The sequence below is a fragment of the Peromyscus eremicus genome, chromosome 19, assembly GCF_949786415.1.
Source record: "Peromyscus eremicus chromosome 19, PerEre_H2_v1, whole genome shotgun sequence".
Classification (NCBI taxonomy): Eukaryota; Metazoa; Chordata; class Mammalia; order Rodentia; family Cricetidae; genus Peromyscus; species Peromyscus eremicus.
Window position 1 is genome coordinate 62,732,084 of NC_081435.1, and position 20,395 is coordinate 62,752,478.

Sequence of the window (20,395 nt, forward strand, 5' to 3'; positions counted from 1 at the left end):
AAACATACACTCTAAAGAGGTGCATATAACAAAGGAAGAGATGGGGGATCACATTCCTCTGTACAAGTAAACCATTACTGAGGACACTCCTGGAATGGCCTTGTTCTGCATCAAATCAGCTCTTTCTCTGCCTCAAAAGGATTGCTTTATGTCATGTAACAGTTTGTTTACTTTTTATTTTAATTTTAGTCTTTTATTTATTGATAATTTCTAAAAACTTCTTCCCAGGAAATAAAAGTAGCTATCTGCCCAACCACACACACACACACACACACACACACACACACACACACACACACACACACACACAGTTGTCGCCAGTTAGTACAATGATAGGCAGTCCTGACTCAGGATGTGACGATTACAATGTAGCATTCTAAGTTGAGCCATCTGAAGTCTGACCTTGTTTAGGCTGCAGATACTTAGTTCCATCTCCCCCGCTCCATTTCATAGCATATGAGCATAAAGACAGTACAGTGAATGAAGATTTTGAATTTATTTTTAAGCATATAATCACAAACAACAGTAGTTGAAATGGATTCTGTATGTTCTTTGCGAGCCTTGGAGGTTTAGGAATTATAAACCCACTCACATTGGTACTGGGACTATCTTGACACTTGCTGTTGTAAATGTTCTTTGTTAACATAAAGATCTTCAGACTGCTTTTGAATCAATTTCTGCCCTAAGAAATGAATTGCAAATTTAGTACAGGGCCACCTCCTGAAGTTTTTGAATGGTAATTGCTGGGCAGTAGACAGTTCCCATGGCAACATGAGTGAGCCCTTGCTCTAATTGTAGGTACAGACTGAGTCACCCCCATTGCCACTGACCTTGACTGAATTGTGGGTATTAGTATTTACCTGGACAAAAGTGTGGGTGTTGGTCCTGCTTATTAGGCGACTGTAACCACAGCTTTTGATCATCATAGTGGAATATGGGTATAATGCAGCAGGGTCTGAGTCAGGCTGTCTTTAGTTAGGGTCACCTGCATCAGTTAGGGTCACAGCATTAGACTTGGAGTATTTTTTAACATATTTCTAAGAAATTAACTATTTATTGTAACAATAATATTTAAGATTTTGAAGTTCTCAGGTTAAGAGCTTAGAATTTTAATGCACATTTTTTACTCAAAAAGCTGAATGTATCTTAATGTTTTGCTCTTAAACATTTCCTTAATTAGTATTTGTGTCCATTCTGCATTTTTAAAAAGATTTTATTATGCCAATTGTGTGTGTGTGTGTGTGTGTGCGCGCGCGCGCGCGCGCGCGCGCGCGTGCACTAGAGGTCAGAGATGTCAGACCCCTGGAGCTGGACCCAGAGGCTAGAGTTGTAAACTGCCCAAAATGAACAGTGGGATTCAAACTCAGGTCCTCTGGAAAAGTACCCAATGCTCTTAGCCAATGATTCTGCATTTTTCCCACGGTGTCGGTACATCCCTGTGGTGATATATTGTGTACCCCAAAAAAGCTTACTTGGGGATCGGAGGACAAAGCCAGCCACTAAATTAGACATAGAGGTCAGGCAGTGGTGGAACACACCTTTAATCCTATAGCTCAGGAGGCAGAGATCCATCTGGATCTCTGTGAGTTCAAGGCCACACTGGGCTACATGAGAGAAACAGAACCAGGCAGTGAAGTTGAATCTAATCTGCCTATGCTATATTGAGTGTAATGGCATTGGTTTTACTTTTACTTTTGAATGAACTTTACCATATTTTGAAGTCATAATTATATTTCTGTTTTAAGAAAGAACAATATGGCTCAGCAGGTTAAGGTGCTCGTGGCCAAGCCTGACACCTAAGTTCAGGACCCACGTGGTGGAAGGAGAGAACTCCTAGAATTTGACCTCTGATCTAAATGCTCACACCATGGCATCATGTTCATGCCCCCTATATCCACATTAATAAATAAATAACAACAAAAAACTGTTCTTGGTTCAACGGTTAAGAGCATTGGCTGCTCTTTCAGAGGATCTAGGTTCAGTTCCCAGCACCCACATGGTGGTTCACAACCATCCATAACTCCAGTTCTAGGGGAGCCAACACCTTCCTGGCCTCCAAGGATACCACACATGTATATTCTACACATACATACATGCAGGCAAAACACCCGTACACATAAACATAAATAAATGAACTATTTTTTTTAAATGCTTCTATAGTTTTTTGTTGTTTTTTTGTTTTGTTTTGTTTTTAGTTTTTCAAGACGGGGTTTCTCTGTGTAGCTTTGCGCCTTTCCTGGAACTCACTCTGTAGACCAGGCTGGCCTCGAACTCAAAAAGATCCACCTGCCTCTGCCTCCTGAGTGCTGGGATTAAAGGCATGCACCAACCACCGCCCGGCTTTCTATAGTCTTATATAGCCTCTATATAAGGTTTACTTTTTTTTTGGCTAAAGTATTTTATAGTAAGTCCTGAAATTTTATCTTTTCATACTTGGATACACATATCCAAAAATAATGTCGTTTTCTTTTATAATCTCACACCATGTCTTAATTAGGGTTTCTATTGCTGCAAAAAGATACCATAACCACGGCAACCCTTAAAAAAGAAAACATTTCAGAGGTTTAGCCAGTTATCATCATGGCAGAGTGCAGGCAAATGTGGTGCTGGAGAGGTAGCTGAGTTCCACATTGATCCACAAGCAGCAGGAGGAAAATGAGCTGAGACCTCAAAACCTACCCCGGTGGCACACCTCCTCCAACAACTCCACACCTCCACAACTCCACAACTCCACAACTCCACACCTCCTCTAACAAGCCACACCTCCTCCAACAAGGCCACACCTCCTCCACACCTCCACACCTCCACACCTCCTCTTCTAACAAGGCCACACCTCCTCCAACAAGGCCACACTTCTAACAAGGCCACATCTCCCCCAGCAACACCACACCTCCTCCAACAATGCCACACCTCCCAGAAGTGCCAGTCCCTGTGAGCCTATGGGGCCATTTTCATATAAACTACCACACACTATTATCATATCGAACAAAAGCAGTAATATTCCCAAGGCATAATCCCATGTAGCATAATCGTATTTCTCCTGAATTCTCAGAAATGGCTGTTGGCAATGTGTTAAAATTAGAATTAAAATTTGCACATTTGGTCGTTAACGTCTCCTAAGACTTTAAATTAGAGCAATCCACTTCCCTTTTCATTCCCAGCCATTATCATAGTGCAGAAGCCCAGCCAATCGTGAAGAGTCTCCCTCATTCTAAGCATGTTTTGTTGTGTTTTGTTGGTTGTTTTTTTTATCTCCTATTGGCCCCCTTTTAATTTGTTCTTTCTTCCTCATACTTACTGGAAATGGACATTTTTACTAAAGACTTGCATCAATGAGACAGATCTGTCTTTCTTGGCAAGAGTTCTTCGGAGAGGTCCAGCTTGCCTCCCACACCAGATTGGACGGCTCCTTTTAGTCCTGTTCTGTGATCTCCATCTTGATTGTGTTCCCCCAAACTGCAAATGCTGAAGCCCTGGCCACTGTGCCTGTGTTTGAGTACTGGCCTTAATGAGGTAATTAGGATGAAAAGGGATCGTAAGGGAGGTGCCCTCATCCGATAGGGCTGTGGCCTTACAGGAAGAGGGAACACCAGAGCTCTCCCATCTCTCCTGCTCCCAGAGGAAGAACCCTGGGAACACATTGGGAAGGTGGCTGTCCCCAGGCTGGGAAGCTGCAAACGTCCCTCGTGAAAGTCATGTGTTTGCTTTCTCATCTCTCTGGTTACATGTTAGTGTCTGTTTTTGTTTGCAGTTAACAAAAACAAATATGCTACTTTCATTTTCTAATCTGTTCACTTAGCTTTTTATTATTATTTCTCCCATCGTGCTTTCTTTGGGTTTATTTTGTTTATTATCTAATTTTACTGTTTATGAATGACTATACGATTTTGCATTTTGGGGGCCTGGAGAGGGAGCACACCCTGTTCCCAGGAGCTCACAGCTTCCACTTAGTGCTTCCTTGGGCATCTGCACTCACATGCACGTATCCACACACAGACACACAATTAAAAAGTTGGGCGTTTCTGTTTGTCCGTTTTTAATTCTTTGAGACAGGGTCTCACTGTGTAGTTCTGGCTGGCCTCGAACTCACAGGGAAAACAAATTAAAGAGACTGGATTTCAATTTTTCATTATTGTGTTTATTTATTTGTATGTGCATGTGCGCGCACACACACACACACACACACACACACACACACACACACACAAAACAGAGCACACGTGCAGATCAGAGGACAGCTCTTAGGAGTTCACTGTCTCCTGCCACCTTATGTGATCGATGATTTGAACTCGGGTCTTGGGGCCTGCATGTCAGTGTGTCATTCTGCCACACACACAACCTCTCAGGCTGCATTTCTCTTTAAAGACACCTTTGGTTGCAACTCTTCGTTACCAGTTACACTTGACTCTGAGCTAGTCACATTTTCTTAGTGATTTCTGAGGTTCCTTCATCTGTTTTTCACTCTGTGTGACACGATGCTGTGTTTTTCTTTGTCTTGCCCTCCCTTCATGTATGGACTCCTTGCTTCTATTTCATTAAATTCTCTTTCATTCAGGGCTGTTTGTTTTTTCTTTGAGGTGCCACACTTAAGAGCCTTGGCTGCCCTTCCAGAGGACCCAAGTTTAATTCCCAGCACCCATGTGGCTCTTCACAACAGTCTGTAACTCCAGTTCTAGGAGTCCAGTGCCCTCCTCTGAGCTCCTTGGGCACAAGGCACACATGTGGCACACAAGCATACATGTGGGCAAAACACTCCTATACATAAATACAGTTTAAAATGGGGGAAAAGACATTTGAAATTCTTCTTGCATTTGAAGTATTTGTATTCTAGAAATCTTTTTTTTAGGAAATAGATTAAAATCTCTCCTTTATGGTTTGTGGTAGTGTTTTCATTTTTCTGCTTGATTGCTTCTCAATTAGGCTGGACTCAGTACCTTTCCCTTCCGCAGGAACCAGTCTTAGCGCTTGCTAACTTTTCCCGTGGATTAAGTCTTCCTGGGTTCTTGCCTGTCTTTCTCTTCTGCCTGTCTATGCTGCCATTTCTTGTCACGGAGTGGCTTTGCCCAGAATGTTGCTGTAGTAGAAATGTCCTCCACAGCTTCAGCCACAGTCCGAGCCCTGGTGGTCACCTGTCCATCTAGTGCTCTGCACACTGGCTGTGCTGGAGTCCAGCACCCCTGAACCTCCATGTCAGTTCACTTCCAGTGCCCTGCCTGGCCTCCCAGGGCTGCCCTCCTGTGACCACCCAAGTTCCCCAGTGCTTTTCCTCCCACTAGAATGGGTTTAAGTAGCCCTTGGCTATCACAGCTGGAAGGTCCTACAGGCCCTGAGCCCAGCCCGCGTGACCTGTGACCAACCGGCGTGCTCTAGTTGTGTGTCTTGCAGACCCCTGCATTTACCATCCTAACCAAACTGAGTTTCCCAGCCGTGCTGTGTCCTCCTCGGTGTGAGCTTTCTGAGCGTGTCCTTCCCCTCCTCACCCCTCTCCCACAGCTCCTGCAGGTCTCCGCCTATTCACAAAACATACTCATTCATCACCATAGCTACTGTCGTGGGCCCTTTTTATCTGCCAGGCAAAAGTGAAAATGTTTCAAATATTTCATTCACTCTTCACTTCCGATAAAACAAGTAGTACTCTCATTTTTCAGATGGAAAAGCTGAGGCTCAAAGGTCCCATGAACTACCTAAGAACACATAGCTACTTAAACAAGGGATTCAAATTGGCTGCCTAACTCTAGCCTTATGCTCATTCTGCTGAACCCCCACCACTGGCCAGCCCCACCCCAAGGGTCTCCACAGCATCCTGAGATTCCACCCCATCGGACACCTCTTCTCATTGGCAGCCTGTGGGAGGCTCTGTGTCTGGATTAGCACTCCATCTCCAGCACTCTGTGCTGCCTACAGGCATGTACTTCATTGTACTTACACACACTGCGATGGACGTCATGCGTCTCATAACTTATATTTGGATGCTGGCTGTTGTCTGTTTTTAAGTGGGTACACCTCTGCTTTTAAGTGGGTACACCTCTGCTTTTAAGTGGGTACACCTCCGCTGGGATTTGGCTCCATCTGCAGTGTGCCACCTGCTTCAGATTCTCCCAACTGTTTCTTTATGCTGGGACAATGCTGGACTAGGGAGTCAGCATTTTTTCAGTGTCTTCTTTCAACTGTACCTGCAGTGGACTTGGAAGAAAGATGCCTTTACTAGCCTAGCCTTAAGTGCCTTAAGTGTTGAGTCCCTCTGTGCACCTGAGTCTTAGCAATGGGGTTTTCTTTCTTTTCCCCAATGGTAACAGCGCTCTCTCTCTCTCTCTCTCTCTCTCTCTCTCTCTCTCTCTCTCTCTCTCTCTCTCTCTCTCTCTCCACCCCCTCCCCTCATAGGAATATAGGGTATTGAACACACTTGCTTTCCTGCCTCAGATCCCAGCGCTGAGGGCGTTCTTTTGTTTTGTTGGCTTCTATTCCTCTACCAGCATAAATGGATATTGGTTCATGTCTTGGTGATAAGAGAGAGTGTCCTCTCTCAAATCTGAGCCTGAGTGGGTGGGTCCTTGCTTCTCCCTGGAAGCAATGGAAGTTTGCCTGTGTGCTCTTGGCCTGGAGGATTTGCTGCCCCAGCTTTTGCCTAGCACTAGAGGATGGGCACCACCTCCTTGCATCTGGGGTCCTGACCTTCCAGCCCACCCTGGCCACCATGAATAGCTGGGCTGAGTTCCATTCTGCACCAGACCAGGTGAGAAGGTACTAACTAGTCTGCATCTCTCCTTACAGGAGTGAGGCCCTCCATGCGAATCATTTTATTTGGTTGACTTACACAATCTCCCTGATGGGTGTAAGAAGACTTCAGATTATGCAAATTATCTGGCTTTTCTGATCAGAGAGTAGGAGAGGCATTCCTTGCCGCATTCCACATTGTAAGCAGGAACCCAAGTCCATGTCCCTGGTGTGTCCTCTCTCCCACCACACCCCCTCCCCTCACAGAGCCCCTTGGAAGAAACTGAAGCCCAAGAGAGTGATGTGCCCCATGCTGCCAGCAGCCCCGAGTATCACCATCCACAGCACCACTGAGTCAGAGAGTGGTTTCCCTGGCACTCTCACAGGTCACTGGGGCTCTGTCCTCAAAGCCACCGGAGGCTGCATTCGACATGGTGGAGGAATCAACCAAAGTTTTAATTGGGTTGTTGTGAGGTCACTCTGAGGAATTTTTTTGTGTGTAAATCTTGTTTTTTGGTAACTCTAAGGGAATTTGCTTTCCGGATTGAGTAATTTTTGCATTTTGTATGGAGGCTGAGACTTGAGTGAGAAGAGATTTTTTTAAAAAAAAAAAAAAACTCACACAAAGCACTTGTTTTTGCAAATAACTTAAGTCAGCTGACTCAGCACTCCTTACTGCGGCGGTCAGAGAGAGCCCGTGGCTCCAGAAGTCAAAGCTTAAAGGGTGAGGGGGAGCGGTGTTTGTTTGTTTGTTTGTTTTTGTCTTAGGACAAGGCACATCTTCCCAGGGCGTTGTTTTGCTGGGGTTTACTCAAGATTTTACTTATTATAGGCTGTGGAGGGGTGTTTCTGGGATGGAAATGACGGCTGATTCTGAAGGCGAACATTCAAATAGTCAGACTCTGGCGTTGGTGCCGGTCTCCACTGCCGGCAGAAGCCCGGGGAAGGTGGCCAGCTCTGCTCTGAATGGCACTCAGGGCTGCTGGAGCCTGCCTGGCAGAGGACCCACTGCAGCTGACAGACAGCCAGGGCAAAGCCGCCCCAGGCTGCTGCGTTCTGGTCCCGAACAGCCCCGTCTCCAGCTCACGCTACAGGAGCCCCATCGGCAGACAGCTGGGCCTTGATCAGAACATTCCTTTTTTATGAATTGTCTGGCCATCCGCCAGTTATGGAAAACTATGTGAACTTAACCAATGTCCCCTAGTGGCCACAATTACCTTGCCGCCCTGCCACAGGTGCCAAGACAACAGTGTGATGTAAATCACGGCTCCCACGGCTCTAGCTGAGGCCTGTGAGCCACATTCAGACTGTGTCCAAAAAAGGTGAGGAAGACCACAGGATTTTACATTCCCGCCCCAAAGCAGAGCGTCAGAGCCCAGCTTCCACTCCACCTGCTTCCCCTGCTTTATTAAAGTTACCTGTTGTCTCCCTTGGTCCCGGGATTCATTCCTGGGCTATGATTTGTGTGTAATATAAGGCCAGTTCTTTGTATCACAAGCTGGATGTTTTGGGACAGATCCAGTTCTGGCTAGAAATAACGTGGTCCCCAAGCTTTTCAGTGTGTGTGCCAGTGAATTAATAACCTAAAGATAACGAGGGTCTATCACCAAAAGATTGCCTTTGAAGGCCAGGGAGCCGTGCCTCTGCATTTCCTCCCCTCCCCGCCTTTGGCAGAGTCCCATTAATTTTGTTGAAGGTTTTATTTTCTGCTGAAAATGCAGGAAATTTAGACAACTTTCTTGGAATCCCCCCAAAACTAATACAAACAAGATACATATGCTTCTCTTAAGGAAACTAAAAATAAATGATTTGAAACTGTATAAATTCCCTCTTAAAAGGAAAAGGAAGTTTATAAAATGAGAGGCAACTCTGAGTGTTGTTAACTGGGTAAAATATTCCCCCAACTGCCGACTTATCCATCGATCTTGAGTTACTACTTAACATAGAGTTGTTGGGCTTTCATCCCTATGTGTACAGACAGTCTGGGATTGTTGGATCAGGGTCACACACACACACACACACACACACACACACACACACACACACACACACACACCTTGGCTTGCTGACTTGGTCTGGGCTCCATTCTGCCATGCATCTGCATATACTAAGAAAAGCAGACGTGAATCAAAAAGGCGCCCATTTCTGTTGCTCTGGAGACTTGGTTGCTCTACCCATGAGCTATCATGAGGACTCTTCCTTTGAAATAGGGATTTCCCCTGTAGCTCAGACTAGCCTATATCATAAGGTCTTCCTGCCTCTGCCCTGAGTAGTATTTTGTTTTATGTTTGTTTTTCTGAGGTAGAGTCTGGAACTTGACTGGCCTGGAATTCACTATGCAGTTAGACCAGGTTGGCCTCGAACTCACAGAAATCCACCTGCCTCAGTCTCCTGAGTGCTGGAATTAAAAGCTTGTGCAAGCACACCCAGATATCTTTCTTAGTCTTAAATGAGCCAAAATTTACTTTTATTATTTCATTTTAAGATTTTTTTTTTCTTTTTTAATGTATGAGTGTTTGCCTGAATGCATGTCTGGTGCCCACAAGTCAGAAGAGGGCATCAGATTCCTAGAACTGGCGTTACAGATGACTGAGCCTCCATGGGGTCCTCAGACCTGAACCCAGGTCCTCTTTGAAAACAGCAAGTGCTCTTAACCACTGAGCAGCCATCTCTAGAGCCACATACTTTCATTAAATTTTAACTGGTCCTTTGGGGGATAGTATACAGAAAACTGATTTACACTGTAGAATAAGATAACCTTTATAAAAATGATATTTTTTTTTAATAACCATGTTCCCCCTAGTCTCTCAAAATCAGCTTTGCCAGAGATACAGTTTGAGTTGGCTGTGGGACTGGTGGTCAAGCTGCCATGGTAACCTACATCTAAATCCCAACACTCTTGAGTTTGAGACCAGCTTGGTCTGCAGAGAGACAGTTACAGGACAGCCAGGACCACACAGAGAAACCCTGTCTTGGAAAAAAAGATTAAGAAATGTGATTTCTGAGTTCTTTGCCTTTTTATTTTTTTCATTTAGTAGTAATAGATAAAGTAAAAATGATCCTTTTTTTTTTTTTTTTTTTTTTTTGGTTTTTCAAGACAGTGTTTCTCTGTGTAGGTTTGTGCCTTTCCTGGAACTCACTCTGTAGACCAGGCTGGCCTTGAACTCACAGAGATCCGCCTGCCTCTGCCTCCCGAGTGCTGGGATTAAAGGCATGCACCACCACCGCCTGGCTTTTTTAAGTACTTCAAAGTCTACAAGTTCCCACTTTGGAAAGAAGTCATGTACTACTTCTCTTGGGATCCCCCTACTCGACCCCACATCACAGAGTTTTAAGGGCTTTACAAATGCTACTGAGTTGGAGCTTCACGCAAACACTATCTACTGGGAGCCTGAGGGGTTAGTGCAGCGGTACAGCTTGTGAGTGCATAGCGTGCTCAAGGCCTGGGGTTCAACCCTCAGCACCACTTTTAAAGAGTCAGGAAGTGCGGAAAAGCATGGTTAAATAACCTTTTAGCTCTGTCTAAAGTGAGTTCTGGGATTTGGGTGGTACTGTCATTAAAAAGACGCACTCCAATTAATTTCATGCTAATTTTTCATCCTTTTACAAGTAGTGGTTATTGCCTAATAATGCTTTTTAAAATGAAAGAAGAAGAATTTTATTGATTTCCTGTCATGTCCTATGGGCACCTGCCTCAGAATCCAGTCAAAGTAGCAACTTGAAGATTCAAATGAAGCTGCAGATTGTATTTATTGGGATGGTGTTTCTTGGAAAGTAGAATTAACCAAATGTTTGGTGTCTTTGTTTTTAGCAAATCTGAATTCCCCTGGCGTACAGTTTACCCTGATTATCTCATGATCTGCTTGGTGCCTGGAAGCTACAGTTGATCTTCCAGCGGGGATGCACAGACCCACAGAGTAGTTTCCAGGAAACAACACAGTAGGCACTCTGGCTGTTTCCTGAAGGATAATTAAAGCTGTTAGCAGAGAACTACCGCCATTTAAAATGGCAATGGACTAGTGGCCAGAGCTATGTGTTGCGTCTTCAAGAATAGGCTGGTTGACCGTTGGGATGGACATGAGAGAGCGGGGTCTAGCACCGAAGTAGCTGTCAGCCTTAGTGCCCAGCAGTTCCAGAGCATACTTTAGGATCATGACTGAGCTGAAGAATTACCAGTTTGAGTAAAATGATGTATATAGCAGTTCTTGGTACAATTTTAGGGTCATAATTAAAATCATCAATGTAGATACCTGACTTCAAAGCAACCTCATTTATTTCTCAAGAATTGGTACCTTTCAGAGCCCTTATGGGAATAACTATAATTGGAATCCAGCTGGTGCAGTCTAAGGGCTGCCAGAGTTGTGTGCAACCTCCATCCAATAGGACTAATGGTGCATACTAGTTAAATATTTAGAATTTCACCCAGGCTGTGATCAAGAAGAAAACTGACCTTATCTCATGTGCTGTGATTTAGAGTCAACTTTATATTGACATTTTAATACTGTAAATTATTTACAATGTTGTATGTTAATAGAGATATTGATGGAAAGTTATTATAGTCAGTGACTCATCCTAAGTTAAGCTTAAACTTCTAAATTATATATAATTTCTTATTTTTGTTTCCTTATCAACTCACAACCCAAAATGCTTTATAATCCAGCAAAATTTGACATCGTGTAAAATATCTTTACTCCATTTCCCCAAACTGTATGTCCAGTTAATCTAAATAATGATAGAAACTGTTTTTTCTTGCCACTTTATATATATGCAGTTAGGTATAATGTGTTAAAGGATAGCATCAGAACTTACCAGAGAGCAAGGTGTGGTGGTACCTCCTTTAACCTCAGCACTTGGAGGCAGGTGGATCTTTGTATGTTCCAAGACAGCCTGGGCTCCATTGCAAATTCCATGCCAGCCAAAACTGTGTAATAGAGAGACCCTGTCTCAAGAAAAAAAGGGAAGTTACCCCAGAAACAGTATCAGAAAAGTTAAATAGAATACCTAGTAACTCCTTCAAATGTGAGAAAGTTCATATAATTCTGAAAGATCCTTTTGTTGAGATTGGTCACAGTAAACACGGATACACACCAGCATAGTGATGCATACCTACCTGTAGACCCAGCATCTGAGAGGAAGAAGCAGAGAGGCAAGGCTGGCCTCATGGCAGGGTGAGTTCAAGGCCAGCCTGGGCTACTTGAAACCCTGTCTTTTAAGACACCTAATGCAGGGCGTGCTTATTGATTTTAAAGTCTTAAAGCTTCTACTTTATACTTCCCTGACTTATGTTTTAGCTTGAGTTTAAGTGAACAAGTCCTGGTTGTTTCAGCAAATTACTTAAACATTGGGAATAAACTAAGCTATCAGCACATAGAATGGAAATGGGAATTAAATATATCAGAACTTACACTGAACTAAATTGATGTGTAAAATATTCATTACCATAAAATTCAGAAATAATCTAGCATCTTGACATGCTTCTGAAATAATTAGCTATCAGACTATGTTTTTTTCTTTATGAGGGGGTGGGTGGATATGCTTGGGGTTTGGGGGGTTTGGGTTTTGGGTTTGGGTTTTTTGTTTGTTTGTTTGTTTCATGACACAAGTCTATGTAGCCCTGGCTGTCCTGGAACTCACTCCTTAGACCATGCTGGCCTGGAACTCACAGAGATCCAACTGCCTCTGCCTCCCGAGTGCTGGGGTTAAAGGTGTGCGCTACCACCACCATCTCAGGCTAAGTTTTTCTAAAATGACCTCAGAAAATTCTGAAACTCAAGCTGGGCGGTGGTGGCACACACCTTTAATCTCAGCACTTGGGAGGCAGAGCCAAGCGGATCTCTGTGAGTTCGAGGCCATCGTGGTCTACAGAGCGAGATCCAGGACAGGCACCAAAACTACACAGAGAAACCCTGTCTTGAAAAACCAAAAAAAAGAAAAAGAAAGAAAGAAAATTCTGAAATTCATTCCTCTTCTGAGTAGGAGGGCAGAACAGCTGAAAGGACCTTCTGACAAATGTTATCCTTCATCACTTATGAAGTTGGAGGCTGGTTCTCCCTTTGCTCTGAAACACAAACTTAGGCTTATAACAAGAAGGCATTTAAAATACATAGCTGTGCCCAAAATGAGGTCAGTATTTCTCAATGCACCCCAAACAGAACAAGCGTTTTTGGTAGGGAACAGATTGGCCAACGAGCTGCCGGGCAGGGGCGTCTGGGAGGTCAGTGGTTAGTGGCAGAGCACAGGAGAGCCTCAGAGAAGGCAGTACGGGCCTTCCCGGGCTCCCTGCCGGGAGGGAGCTAGGAAGCAGCTCAGCCAGAGCCTTGCTGGTTGCTTACTTTGAGTTTTGCTGTCTTACAGTCATTCCACAGATTTCAAAAGACTTAGTTACTATTCTCATCTCAAACTTCTGCACAACTTTCTCCTCCCTCCCCCTCCCCCCCCCCCAAAAAAAAAGAATCTAAGGAAAGACGAGTCTATTGTGACTCACAGTTGAGAAGAACACAGTCCTCTGGGGGGAAGCGGGGTGGCAGAGCATCGAGGGTCAGTCCCATTGTACCCTCAGGTGGGGAGCAAAGAAGGCTGGGACTCAGCTTATCTTTCTCCTTTTCCCTTTTTACTCAATCTCAGGCCCCAGGGTATGGGACTCTGCCACCTACATTCAGGAGTAAACCTCAGTTAAACCTCTGGAAACTCTCTCAAAGACGTGTGTAGATGTGTTTCCTGGGTGGTTCCCAATGCAGTCAAACTGACAGTGGGGACAAACATTACAACTGTGAACTCTGAGGAAACAGACAAAATCACAGGCCATGTATCTGTAATATAAAGCCGCCATGGCAGGGCAGAACACTGAGGTCGGGCCCTGACGGAAGACCTCTCCTGGGAGCGGGTCAGGCTTCAGCACTGGGCTATGCTGTGGCAGTCTAATGATGTATGCAATAAGGATCTCAAGGTGGGAGCTAAGTAGACTGCAGATTTTCCTCTAGATTGGCTTATGTTTAATTTCTTATCTGAAATTCCAGTTATCCCATACTGAGCTTAAACAAGTTTAACTCTCATCTTTTAGTAACTGATGAACCTAATTCTGAAATTCTTGACAACATCTTGAAGGGCGTTCCTGCATAGTCTTTCCAGTGCTGTTAAAATTGTCAGTGGTCACTTGTATTCTGATTACTTTGTGGTGGGGAACAAACACTGACTCCCTTTTGGGGTTTCCTTTCTTCATAAGGCACAGGACCTCAGTGTCATTGAGGAAGTAATCCGAATGATGTTGGAGATCATCAACTCCTGCCTGACAAATTCTCTTCACCACAACCCAAACTTGGTATATGCCTTGCTCTACAAACGGGACCTCTTTGAGCAATTCCGAACTCATCCTTCATTTCAAGACATAATGCAAAATATTGATCTGGTAAGTGTACGTGGGGGCATTCAGTCTCTGTTATTTTTATTGTTCTTTTTTGATCCACTGAGTAGCCCGGGTTGTCCTCAAACTCATGGTCCTCTTGCCCCCATCCTCCGAAGCACTGGGATTTGTAGGCATGGCACCACACCCATCGTGAGTCTTTTTTAAGTAGTAAAGGTGAAAAAGTTCAGTTTAGTGAACTGTGGTAAGAACAATCCACCGGCAGTGACTCCCTTTGGACATGGACTGTATTTACACGGGCTTTGCCCTCACAGTTTGTTCCATCTGTTTTCCGTGTGTTTTGCTCTAACAGTCGTATTCTCTCTGCACGTGTATTAAATGCCCATGCTTAATAGAATTGAGTTCATGATTTCCTTAATACAATCCTATATTCTTACTGAATATTTATTAACATTTTCTATAACGTTATCGATCCTTCTAATATCTCCAAGTTTAATAGCTGCCTGGCCTGTATTGTAGATGTCCTAAAATATATTTAACTTTTATTACATTGTTCATTTTTATCATTTCCAGTGTTCCATTGTTCATTTTTATCATTTCCAGTGTTCCTTATCAATTTGTAATTAATGAGCAACTTGTAAATAATCATCTCACACTTAAAAGTTACAATTTTCGTCTTTTTGGTCATTAGTTTTTTTGAGACAGGATGGCCTCAAACTCCCTGCATAGTTGAGACTTGCTATAATCCCCCTGTCTCCATCCACCTCTTAAGATCTAGGTGACCACATGAAAATCTGTCAATGTAATACACCATATAAACAAACTGAAAGATCTAGGTGACAGGTGTATGCCATCATGTCTGACTTATTTTGGGTAGAGTTTTAAAACTGGAATGTTACTGATTCTCACCGTCAGAGGATGTCTATCTATTTTCAAGATTCAGTACAGGCTGCCAAATTGCTTTCCAGAAAAATGATACAGTTTGTACATCTGTGTATTGTCATGTGTTTCCACGGGTGATCCATGGGATGATACTCTGTGCTTTCGTAACTTTGAGCATGACAGTTACTAATATTTGTCATTTTTATAGCAAAAATGGATATTTCATCTTGTTTGTTTGTTTTTCGAGGCAGGGTTTCTCTGTGTAGCCCTGGAACTTGCTTTATAGACCAGGCTGCCTCCCAAATGCTGGGGTTAAAGACGTGCCACCACTGCCTGGCCTCATCACTGTTTTAACTTCACTCTCTAGGATGTGTAAACATTTTTATATGTCCGACTACTTCCTGCTCTCTCCAAAACCAGTTTCGCTTATTTTTTTTATTGCAATGTTGGTGATTTCTGATTCATTGGGGTCCATAACTATTTCTTAAGTAGCTAGCATGATTCACAGAGTATCCTTGTGTGGGTTACATTTGGGAAGATATTTAATAGTTACATTGTCCTCCAAGCATGGATATATAATTTCACGAAGAGTGCACATGTGCGTATCTACCTCTCAGATGTCTGTCTTTATTAGTTAGCTCTCTGTCCCTGTGACTGACGTGCCTGAGGGACAACATAGGAGAGGTTAGATGCATTCATTCTGAGTCACACTTGCTGAGGTTTCAGACCTTAGTCCTCACCCTCAATGACACCGTCACAGCAGAAACCCGTGGAAAGGAGGCTGCACCTCATGGTAAATAGGAAGCAGAGACTAGAGGAAGGACTGAGGACCAAGCGGAACCTTGCAAAGCTCAGCCCACCTCCTAAGGACTCTACGCCTCCCAGAACAGCACCGCCAGCTAGGGACCAACACTGTGGAGTTGCCAGGTGATGTGTATCAAACCACAGGGGTTACCACGGGGCACCACCACCACCCACCCCCCCACCCACCCCCCACCCCCCGTTCAAGTTGGAGGTTCTACATCTAGTTTTACCCATCCTGTAACAGCATCTCATTATAATTTTACCTTGTAATTCTTTGATTGCTAGTGAGGATAGGCAAGTTTCATGGAGATTCAACATTGGAATTAACTGTTTTGTGAAGCTCTACTTAAATCTTTTGCCAGGCTGGGCGTGATGGTGCATGCCTTTAATCCCGGCACTCAGGAGGCAGAGACAGGTCTCTGTGAGTTATTCCTTGTTCATACTGCAGTTATGCTGCAGATTGAGGCCTTTCTTGGTGACATATTGCAGATGTGTAGTCACTAACACAGCTCAAGACTTCCTGACAGGAGCAGAGACTCCTCTCAAAGTGCTCAAGCAGCCAGCACTCTGCTCCTCCCTTCCCTGACCTCCTGCTGCCGGCTGCTCCCACTGTATGTTGCTGCTTCTGAGCAGCTGGGAATTCCCTCCCCGTTCTCCTTTGGTCCAGCTGCTTCCTGTGCCGTCCACTTACTGTCCCTGCTGTTGGCAGAGCACACACACTACAGTAGTTTTCTGGGGGAAAGGTGAAATGTGAGCGCTTTTTAATTGATAAATAATGTACTTACAGGATAGAGTGTGGTATTTCAATATATGTATGTATGAACTAAGGATGTGGCTTACTGGTTAAGGCATGGGCCAGGTGAGAGTTTGGATCCCTAAAGCCTATGTATATGCCAGGTGGGTATGACAGCCCACCTCTGATTCCAGTCTTGGAAGTCAGAGACAGGAGACTCCCTAAAGTAAGGTAGCCAGAGAGGTTAGCCCCACTGATGAGCTCTGAGTTTGAGTCAGAGACTGCACCTCAGTGAATAAGTATAAATGTGGTGGTCTGAAGGAGAACGGCCTCCATAGGGTCCTGTATTTGAATACTTGGTCCCCAGTTGGTAGAATTGTTTGGGAAGGACTAGGGGGTGTGGCCTTCTTGAAGTGTATCACTGGGGACAGGGCTTGACGTTTAAAGAGACCTGCACCATTCCCAGTGACAGTCCCGACCCCCCACTCCTCCACCCCTGTGCTTTGTGGTTGTGTCTCAAGATGTGAGTTCATGATATAAAGCTCTAGCACCTTGCCTCCCTGTTGGCTCCCATGGTCCATGCCATGAAGGTCATGGATTCCAACCCTCTAACCATGAGGTCCAAATCAGACACTTTCCTTTATAAATTGGCCTGGCCAAGGTGTCTTAACAAAGTAATAGAAAAGTAATAACTAAGGCAGTGATCAAGGATGGTTCTCCATAACAACCTCAGGCCCTCACATGCATATGTACGCTTGTGCACCCACACTCATGCAGACATGCATATAAACACATGAAAATGGGGGAGGCTTGTATGTATAGTGATCAAATATTCTCCAACATGTATCATTTCTTTATGTTTAAACCACTCATAGTTTTCACTTCTAGATATTTGAAATACAGTTTTTTTTTTATTTTTTTGTTTTTTGATTTTCGAGACAGGGTTTCTCTGTGTAGCTTTGGAGCCTGTCCTGGATCTCGCTCTGTATACCAGGCTGGCCTCAAACTCACAGAAATCTGCCTGGCTCTCCCTCCTGAGTGCTGGGATTAAAAGGCGTGTGCCACCACTGCCCGGCTTGAAATACAGTTTTTTAAGTATTTCGATTTCTGATGTATGGAAATATTTTTATCTTTTGTATGTATGTGTTTGTGTGCATGTGTGTATGTTGTGTGTATGAGAGCAGGGCAATGTGTGCTGTAGTCAGCATCTCAGCTGTTGGTTCTGCCTTGTTTGAGCCAGGGTTTCTTTTTCACGTCTGTGTGTCATGGTGGCCTGACTCGGCCTGCCCAGGATTTCTTTTTCACGTCTGTGTGTCGTGGCGGCCTGACTCGGCCTGCCCAGGGTTTCTTTTTCACGTCTGTGTGTCGTGGCGGCCTGACTCGGCCTGCCCCGGGTTTCTTTTTCACGTCTGTGTGTCGTGGTGGCCTGCCACCTCACCGCAGACACACTACGATTACAGACATGCACTACCAGGCCCAGCTTCATTTGTCTTCTGAGACTCCAGACTCAGATTCTCACCCACTGAGCCATCTCTGCAGCCCTGAAAATGTTTTGTTCTTTCATTCCTCCCTTGGATTTCTGGTCTCCCCATCCTTTCCTTGTGCAATGTCTTGGTTTTCTGTACCTTGGTTGTCATCAGTCACACATCAGACTAAAGATTGATGTTCATTGGTGTCAAATTGGGGGGAGTTATTTCTCCCCTGCTATTTCTGTGAGTCTCGTTCTTGAGAGCCTCCTCACATCAATATCATCAGACCTTATTCCTCAGGCTAACGTTGTTCTCGGGTGAGAACCTTCAGGCTCCCTCCAGGGCTCCACAAGCTGTCTGCAGGGTTTCAAAGACTGAGTTGGGGTAGGATTAGGGAATGGCTTCTAAATGCCTCTTGGCTTTGTGTGTGATACCTGAATATGTGCATAGTTTCTGGTCAGGCTTCTGATATTTCATTCTTTCTCTATCCATCCTCATAAGGCAGTTTATCAAAGTAGACTTGTGTTCCCACTCCAGTAGTCTGGTGTAGATTGGTGAGCACTGAACTAAAGTCAGCCTTGGACCTCAACTCCCTCCATTCCAGTCTCTTACTGCACAGCACGTGACAACGGCTGAGTGCTCTGGGGTCCTCAGAATGACCTGTGAATGGAACTCCAGTGGAGAGTGCTGTAGCAAGACTAGTCACTGACCTGCTCCGCAAAGCTACCGACAAAGAGAAATTAAAAAAATAAATAAATTGCTTCTTGATGTAGTGGTACAAACCACTGATCGCAGCAGTCAGGAGGCTGAAGCAGAAGTGTCTGAGTTCAAGGCCAGCCTCAGAAACATTAGAAGACCCTGGAGATGGGTAAGAGGGGAGAAAAAAAACCTCTTTGCTGGTAATCAGTGCTTTCCTGTGTCTCTCAGGGTTGCAACCAGAGCAAAACATCGGGCTGCATCTCCTCCTCCTTTTCCGAAACTTGAGTACCACACGAGTGTTACACCAGCTTGTGCATCACACAAGTGTGTACACCAGCGTTGGGCATTTTCTAGTTAGCCCCACTGCGGCCATAATGAAAAAGCCCAGTACAAGTGTTTATTTCCTCAACTGAGACTTGACATTTTAGGCAGTTCTTTAATCCTCGCCATTGTGAACTACTGCTCCAGGTAGATTTGTTGGTATTTGCATATATGAGAACCTCCTCCAGTTACATCTCAGTTATTTCTTTTCTAGTGAGCAGAGGGATAGTACAGAGGCAGGCAGTATCTGTTTAACTCACAGGAAACCTTGGGATTGATCCCCTTGGTTGGAAGCACAAAAATATTTTTTCTGGTTCCAAATCTTCCTTCTTAACATTGGATTTAATTTTCATAAACTCCTACTTTGATTTTTTTTTAATGTGTATGGCTGTTTTGCCTGCATGTGTGTATGTATACCACATGCATGCTATGCCCAAGGAGGCCAGAAGAGCATGTCGCATCCCCTGGAGTCACAGTTGGCATTAATAAAACCATGAAAAAAATTATTACCCCAGAGATACCCATCACAGGTTGCCCCTGCCTTCTGTAATAAGATGGGTGAAAACGATAGACTGTGCTGTACAGTTTCAGGTTTTATGTTAACTGCATGCTGTGGTGTAAGAAAAGAATGCAAAGACCAGGGAAGGGAGAATGCAGGAAAAGGTACGCAGACCCTAGGTGCTCCCACCCCTTCCTCTGCACAGGCCACTCTTATGGCAGTGTTAAGGACTGCATTGTTGGGTGGACAATGCTCTTCCCTGGGAAAACAGCTTTGTAGAGCAGAATTCATTTGACAAATTCATTGCTGTTTCTTTTTGGAAGTGAAGCACTTAGATTTAAGAATCCTGATGCCCATGAATTAAAGGGATAACAAAACCCTTTCTCAGCGTGCATCGGAAACTGTGCTAAGCTACGTCTAGCTCGGTCCCCTGGAAAGCTAATGAAGGTGGGCTGTCAGCTGTGCCACCGAGCAACCCCGCTACAGTACGAAGCTGTGACAGAGTGACATTTGACTGGCAAGCTGAGTCTACACTGGGAAGAACTGTAAATACCTAGTGAGAAGCAATAGTTTGGGGCTTTTAAAAGTAAGAGATCTCATGACAAAGTGTGTCCTTTATGGGGACCCAGAAGCTTAAACTGTCACGGTGTTGGTTTCTCTTGGGCACAAGTTTTCTAAGCTGGGATGGCTCCTGCATCTACCCGCAGTAGTCTGATTCTCTTACATCTGAGCTGATACTGAAGGGACAGAGACTATCTGTGAAGCTACTGTAAGGACTTGCCACTGGACCTCATGGCACACATTTGCCACAGCTCCTCAAGAGGCTTAGGCAGTAAGATGGCAAGTTCAAGGCCTGCCAGGGTACAAAGAGGGTTCCCAGGAGAATCCCCTGTGGCTGTACTGATGGCATGCTG

General features: G+C 44.5%; 1 protein-coding gene and 1 long non-coding RNA gene across 3 annotated transcripts in view; one reads left to right on the plus strand and one right to left on the minus strand.

Moving 5' to 3' along the window:
* Positions 1-20,395, plus strand: part of Dym (dymeclin) — a 303,216-nt gene that overhangs the window by 221,323 nt on the left and 61,498 nt on the right. For both annotated transcript variants that reach the window (XM_059246037.1, XM_059246038.1), the window contains exon 15: positions 13,937-14,119. In XM_059246037.1, coding sequence (XP_059102020.1) covers positions 13,937-14,119 — 183 coding nt within the window. The remainder of the gene's footprint in view (positions 1-13,936; positions 14,120-20,395) is intronic.
* On the minus strand, positions 478-13,148 carry LOC131895553 (uncharacterized). The gene is made up of 4 exons (XR_009375212.1): positions 13,047-13,148; positions 11,524-11,653; positions 861-985; positions 478-682 (listed from the first exon to the last, which is right to left on the minus strand). It is a non-coding gene; the product is annotated as an uncharacterized LOC131895553 (long non-coding RNA).